This window comes from Puma concolor, chromosome B3 (genome assembly GCF_028749965.1).
Source record: "Puma concolor isolate L17-30 chromosome B3, mPumCon1.1.hap2, whole genome shotgun sequence".
NCBI classification, from domain to species: domain Eukaryota; kingdom Metazoa; phylum Chordata; class Mammalia; order Carnivora; family Felidae; genus Puma; species Puma concolor.
In genome coordinates this window covers 60,470,992-60,478,434 of record NC_141672.1, presented here as the reverse complement: position 1 = coordinate 60,478,434, position 7,443 = coordinate 60,470,992, and the positions used below count along the sequence as shown (strand labels likewise).

Genomic DNA, 7,443 nt, shown 5'->3' with positions numbered 1-7,443 from the left:
TTTCATCTTTATGGGGGTCTATTTCTCTTGGCTCTTCTTTGTGTTTATTTCAGTGGGGCCTTGAAGGGCAGGTGGTGTAAATGGACGTACTTAGTCTGTTACCTTGAAGCTTAAGTTTTCTATTGTTGCTGTTGTCACCATCTGCAAGGATAGTTAAAGGAGTAGGTCAGAGTTCAAGATAGTGAACTGAGCATTCGTTATTTTGGACTGATAGGCAGTAAGCTTGGACATTTCAGGAAAGAATACCTTTTGGTCCTGTTTGGATAACTTTTTCTTCCACTTTGACGTTCTGATTTTTTTCAGTGGAAAATTTCAGTAGAAAATTCAGTAGAATACATGGTCCTATAAGAAAAGTTAAAATGGTCAAAAGCACAAGAAAGTCCAAGGTCACCCAGCAAAGCAAAACCACTTTTTGCATTTATGTTGTACTTCCTTCAGTCTTTTTACCCTTCACATGTCTTTTGTATTATTGTAATTATGTGTGTCTATAACTTTATATTCTTAACTGTAATCTAATAGAAATAATTTTTATTAGTCTTTGTAAAATCATTTTTAATGGTTGTTTTACTTTCCTTTTTGTGAATACAGTTTACTTGACTATTCTTTTCTTGTTGAACGCTTAATCTGTTTTCTTTTTTTTTTAGAATTTTTAAAGAATTCAATAATGAAAGTTTAATATCTTTCTGCATAATATCTTTACCCCACTAGATTTAGGATAATTTTTTAGGGATATATTCCTAAAACATATTCTGGGGCCAGAATTTGGGACTGGGGACAGAGGATTGTTAAGAGGAAAGGAGATCACATTCTTTGGAACCAGGTTAGTTGAAAAAAAAAAAGTTTTTTCTTTTTAAAGCCAGACAGTTTGTAGACATGATTAAGATGATACAAATTATTTTGTGAGTATACTTGATGATTTTATTCTGCTTCAGGTGTGGTTCAGGGTTTACTATGAATCTATTTAAAAAAGCATCTAGCCTTATAACCTTTGCAAACTAAGCTTCCTATTTTTTTTTTTTTTTCCCAAGTAGCAGCTACTTCGACAATTTGATATGAGTGCTACAAAAGAGATGGTGTGTTTTTTGGTGGAATATGGGAGCTCTCTGATAACTGTCTGTAAAGAACAGTTAAGCTTACTACATTGTATTATGTTTCTTGCTTGTAAGACAAATGCAACTGAAATGAGTTTGAGAAAAATCAATGGAATAAATGCTGGTTTGTGTAACTGAGAATTTCACAGTTATATCCAGTGGCTTAAATTATGTCATCAAAATGTGGTCTTTCTCTTCTAATCTCTTAGCTCCACTTTTCTCTGTTAGTTTTATTCCCAGAGATATTATCTGCCCATGTAGTTGCAGCATCTTTAGATTTACATGGATGCGATAGTTAGTGTTTAAAATCCCAGGAAGAGAGATAGCCTTTATTTTGAAATTTCCAGCAGAGTTCCTGGAGATGGCTCTTACTTTTCTGCCTTGGAGTAAAGTTTCATTTCCAAACCAGCGTTTGGTGGTTGGAGGATGGGATCAGGAGCTCTCTCCTTTTGCTGGACAGGATAATCCCAGTCTGCATTACATGGAATAAATTTTTTGTTAGAAGAAGGGTTCTGTATGGATTGCTGGGCAGGCAGAAACAATAGGGTCTATTACACACGGGAACAATCTTGCACCTCTTTTCTAGAAAGCTATTTTTTTTTTTTTTAAGGTTTCCAACTTGCTGTATAGTACTCACCTTTGTGTGGAAAATGTAAAAAAAAATATTGGTGCAGGATAGGTGTGAAGTATCATTTTCAGAGCTCAGGAATTGTTTTGGTAGTAGTTCCTATGTCAAGGATGCATGGATTTTAAGTTAATGGAGCACAGTATGTATCTAGCACAATAGTATGATGTGGTTGCTAGAACAAATTGAGGATTTAAAACTTTTTTTAATGTTTATTTATTTTGGGGGGGGGCGCAGAGAGAGAGGCAGAGAGAGAGAGAGACAGAGGGAGAGAGAGAATCCTAAGCAGGCTCCATGCTGTCAGTGCAGAGCCTGATGGGGGGCTTGAACTCTTGAACCATGAGATCATGACCCGTCAGATGCTTAACTGACTGAGCCACCCAGGCGCCCTTGTGTGAGAAATCTTAAGTTCTACCCTTTTAGTAAATTTCACTTATAAAATACAGTATTATGAACTCTGTTCACCATGTTGTGCCTTAACTCATCTTATAACTAAAAGTTTATACCCTTTAAGCAGCCTCTTCCTATTTTCCCAACCCCCAATCCCCAACCCCTGACAGTGATCATTCTACTCTCTGTTTCTGTTTTCCCACTTATTTCACTTAGCATATGCCCTCCAGGTTCATCCAAGTTGTTGCAAATGGAAAGATTTCCTTTTTTAGAGCTGAAAAATATTCCATTGTACATATGCCACAATTTATTCATCTATCAATGAACACTTAGTTTCCACATTATAGTGTCTTGGCTATTGTAAATAATGCTCTGCAATGAACATTGGAGTGCAAGTATCTCTTGAAGCTAATGATTTCATTTCCTTTAGGTATATACCCTTAAGTGGGATTGCTGGATCATATAGTAGTTTTGCTTTTAATTTTGTGAGGAACTTCCATGTTATTTTTCCATAGTAGCCATACCAGTTTACATTCCCACCAACGTGTACAAGGTTCCCTATTATCTATATCTTCACCAGCATTTGTTATCTCTTGTCGTTTTTTATAATAGATAACAGGTGGTATCATTGCAGTTTTGATTTGCATTTCCATGATGATTAGTGATGTGGTATATCTTTTTATATACTTGTTGGTCATTGGTATGTCTTCTTTGGAAAAAAATGTCCCAATTCTCTGCCCATTTCTTTTCTTTTTTTTTTTTGGTAACGTTTATTTATTTTTGAGACAGAGAGAGACAGAACATGAACGGGGAGGGGCAGAGAGAGAGGGAGACACAGAATCGAAAGCAGCCTTCAGGCTCTGATGAGCCATCAGCCCAGAGCCTGACACGGGGCTCGAACTCATGAACCGCAAGATTGTGACTTGAGCTGAAGTCAGATGCTTAACCGACTGAGCCACCCAGTCTCCCCTCTCTGCCCATTTCTTAATTGGGTTATTTGTTTTTTTGCTGTTGAGCTGTATGAGTTCCTTGTATATTTTGGATATTAACCCCTTTTTAGGTACATGGTTTACAACTATTTTCTTTCATTCCGTAAGTTGCCTTTTCATTTTGTTGATGGTTTCCTTGCTATACATAAGCTGTTTAGTTTGATGTAGTTCCACGTGTTTATTTTTACTTTTATTGCTTTTGCTTTGGTGTCAGATCTAAAATACTGCATGACCAGTGTCAAGGAGCTTACCCCCAATTATGTTTTCTTCTCGGAGTTTTATGATTTCAGGTTTATGTGCAAGTTGTTAATCCATTTTGAGTTGATTTTTATATATGGTATTAGATAGAGGTCCGGTTTTACTTGTTTGCATGTGAGTATCCAGTTTTCTAGGTAATATTTATTGACGAGACTGCCTTTTCCCCATTGTGTATTCTTGGTGCCTTTGTGGAAACTTAATTGACTATATATGGATGTGTTTATTTCCGGGTTCTCTATTTTGTTCCTTTGGAATATGTGTTTGTTTGTATGCCAAAACTTTACTGATTGTTTATTATAGCTTGGTAATATAGTTTGAAGTCAGGAAGTGTGATGCCTCCAGGTTTGTTCTTTCTCAAGATTCCTTTGGCCATTTGGAGTCTTTTGTGGTTTCATAGAAATTTTAGGATTTATTTTTTTCTATTTCTATGGAAAATGCCATTGGAATTTTGAATAGGAATTGCATTGAATCTATAGATCACTTTGGGTAGTATGGACATTGTAACAACATGAATCTAAAAACGTTAGTCTGAAAAATTTAGATCTGTTAATTTGATGACCCTTTGGATTGTAAGATGTCAAAATAGTCTGTTGATTTTACTAATTTAGTAGAAAACATGTTCAAGTCAGTTAACAGACAATATTTTGGTCCTTTACAAACATTATCTTACCTATGTTTGTATATTCTATATATCTATTTTTTATATACATATACACAATATATAAACAATATATAATTTTGGTCCCTTATAAACATTATATTAACTGTGTTTATATATTCAATATATATATTGGATAAAATATTTAATATATTGAATAATATATATATTAATTCCCAAGTAACTAGAGTTTTTAGCTTCCAGAAATAATTACAGTTACAAGGTAGTGACAAATTTTATCCTGCTTGTCTCTTGCTAGTAGGTAGGCTAACCATATATTAATTGTATAATGTTTCTTTTTTTTTTTTAATTTTTTTTTTCAACGTTTTTATTTATTTTTGGGACAGAGAGAGACAGAGCATGAACGGGGGAGGGGCAGAGAGAGAGGGAGACACAGAATCGGAAACAGGCTCCAGGCTCTGAGCCATCAGCCCAGAGCCTGACGCGGGGCTCGAACTCACAGACCGCGAGATCGTGACCTGGCTGAAGTCGGACACCCAACCGACTGCGCCACCCAGGCGCCCCAATTGTATAATGTTTCTTATTGAAAATAAGAGTAAAAGAAAATTATACACATAGATTCTATAGTTTACATTTTCACATTCTATTCTTTGCATTTTCAGATCTTTTCACACATACACACCACACTTCATATGTGCTAGACATAAATTCATGTACTTCCTGCATGAATTATTCTGTTGCTTTGTGAGTCACTAGAATTGGTTGGTGAATACGCACACACATGCTGAAATATACCAAGGGTGGTTAACACAGTTCAGGAAATACAGCAAGAATACTGGGCATGGAGAATATGGAGCTTCAAAAAATGGAATATCTATGTTTTTGAAAAACTAAGTTGAAAAACTGTATTGTCTGCCAAATAACAGTATAGTTATATTATTTAAGAGTGTTAGAATAGAAGTTGTATAATATAGGGGGTTCTATTTGGGTTCAAATATTGCTCTACCACCGACTAGTTTTATGACCTTGGACAAGATTCTTAACCTTTTTGTGCCTCCATTTACTCATATGTGAAATAGGTGTGATATGTACTACAGGGTCGCTGTGAGGATTAAGTAGAGTGCTTTCTAGTGAGGTGGTTATTATAGTGGTTGGCACACAGCAGTTATTCAGCACATGTCATCTTGTTTCCTAGCTAATTTAATCAATGTTTTCTCAGAAAGTTTCACTTAAATGAATATTTTTGATTAAAGTCCATTCTTTTAAACACACACTTTTAACTATGTTGTGTGAAAACCTTCCTGAAATGTACTAAATGTTCCACTAACTTACTATACAGATGTTCTGAAGATAATACATTTTCCTATTGGTTCAGGGTCATGACATATTTATCACTGCCATGTATTTCAAGCTTATTACAGGGGTATTTGAGTCTGTTTCAAGTTCCTCCAAAATGGCTTTAGATTAGTTATGTTCTCTTTGCAGGTGTATAAACTTCTGTTCCTTTTCAGAGTCACTCCTTTCCTCCACATCTCATCTGCTGCGGTCTGAGAAATGAGATGAATAGTCTTATTAGAATTATTCTGGAAGTAAGAATAAGCGAGCTAAAAGGAAGTGGAAGTGGCTTTTCTGATGGGATGCCTTTAAGCATTAGTGCAGGGAGTAGCTTGTTCCCACAAGGTTTTTTTGTTTGTTTTTTGTTGTTGTTTTGAGAGAGAGGCTGAGCACATGGTGGGGGAGGGGCAGAGAGAGAGAGAGAGAGAGAGAGAGAGAGAGAGAGAATCCCAAGCAGGCTCTGTGCTGTCAGCTCAGAGCCTAATGTGGGACTCTATCCCATGACCCAGAGATCATGACCTTAGCCAAAATCAAGTGTTGGTTGCTCAACTGACTGAGCCACCCAGGTGCCTTTCCCACAAGGGTTTTATACGTACTTCTGGATCCTTGGCTATACTCCAAATAGCTAAAGTTGTTTTATTTAATGCCTGTATTAAATAAGAATTACTCTAAAGAGAATAGTGCTATAAATTGAAATATTGATTGCAGTGACATATTAAAACATTCTGCTTACAACCTAACCTAGACTTTAAACTCTCAGTAGAGATTTGAGCCTCTTTCATCTTACTGTGATGCATTCATCCATGAGTGAGAGAGAGGCTATATTCTGTCTTGCCTTGGTCACATTTTAGACTTGGCCAGATCATGAGCCAAATCAATAGTAAACATGCATTTATTGGTAATTTGGGTCATACTGACATTTTCAATTATAAATATTTTAAAAATACAGACAAGAAAGAACAAAATAATATAATGAATTCCCTTTTACTTACTACCTAGATAGAGCAAACTTAGCATTTACTATATATTTTTTTTCAAGAAAAAAATGTCACAGATGCAGTTGCCCTCATGCCCATACCAATTCTTGCTCTCATGCCCCAGAGGTGAGCACTCTTGTAAAGAGGATGTGAATGTTTTTTTTTCCAGTTAAATGTGTTTATGTATGATTTATTTTTCTTGCCTTTAAAAAATGTACATCAATATCATCATTACATGTATCCTTCAGCTGTTGGTTTTTTTCACTCAATATTATTTTGAGATCTTCCATACTAATAAATGTAGATCCAGTTAGTTCTTTTTGACTGCTGTATAGTATTCCGCTCTGGATATGCACAACAAATTCATTCTCTTATTAATGGACATTAGGTTGCTGCTGATTTTTCATTGTAAATATGTGGAAATAAGCATCTTAGTATTTGTTTCTTTGTCGTATAAGCAGTAGTTCTCTAGAGCTGTAGTTTTCAAATGGGTACGTCCCTCTGAGTATGCAAAGAATTTCCAAGTAGTATGCTTTTGGGAAAGTTGCCAGCATTTTATCTTCAGTGTGTATTCTCTTCCAGAGATGTTCTTCCCAAGGATGAATTTATGAAGAAGATGCAGGTTCTTTTTCCTACCCTCCCTTTTGCAGTTATTCTTCTCCCATTTTACAAAAGAAACACATACCTTTAATGTGGTTCTAATGCCACTATGATGTGTCATACTAAGGTGTACAAACCTTTGAAACTCTAGAGAGACTGTTTGAAATATTAGTGTCAGTACTGAGAAAGTAAATAATGATTTCTTTCAACTGATTGACTTATCTAAAAGAATTTTAATTAAAAACATTCTTTTTCAGTTAAAAAAATTTTTTTAAATGTTAATTTTTGAGAGAGAACAAGAACCAGAGAGGGGCAGAGGAGACACAGAATCTGAAGCAGGCTCCAGGCTCTGAGCTGTCAGCACAGAGCCTGATGCAGGGCTCAAACTCACAAACTGTGGGATCGTGACCTGAGCCTAAGTTGGATACTTAACTGACTAAGCCACCCAGGCACTCCCAATTTTTTTAAGGTAAGCTTTGTGCCCAATGCGGGGCTTGAACTCATGACACTAACATCAAGAGTCACATGCTTTACTGACTGAGCCAGCCAAGCACGCCTA

At 35.9% G+C, this 7,443-nt stretch overlaps 1 protein-coding gene across 2 annotated transcripts in view; it reads right to left on the bottom strand.

The window, feature by feature from the left end:
* Nucleotides 1-7,443, bottom strand: part of FBXO33 (F-box protein 33) — a 43,389-nt gene continuing 35,946 nt past the window's right edge. The window contains exons 5-6 of one of the 2 annotated variants that reach the window (XR_015252407.1): nt 247-342; nt 1-141 (exon numbers count right to left, since the gene is read on the bottom strand). Coding sequence is in view for 1 of the 2 variants with exons in the window: in XM_086709881.1 (XP_086566007.1) it covers nt 325-342 (18 nt within the window). In the remaining variant the exon portion in view is untranslated. Of the gene's footprint in view, nt 142-240; nt 343-7,443 lie in introns of those variants that run through there. The other variant, XM_086709881.1, reaches the window with a different exon arrangement.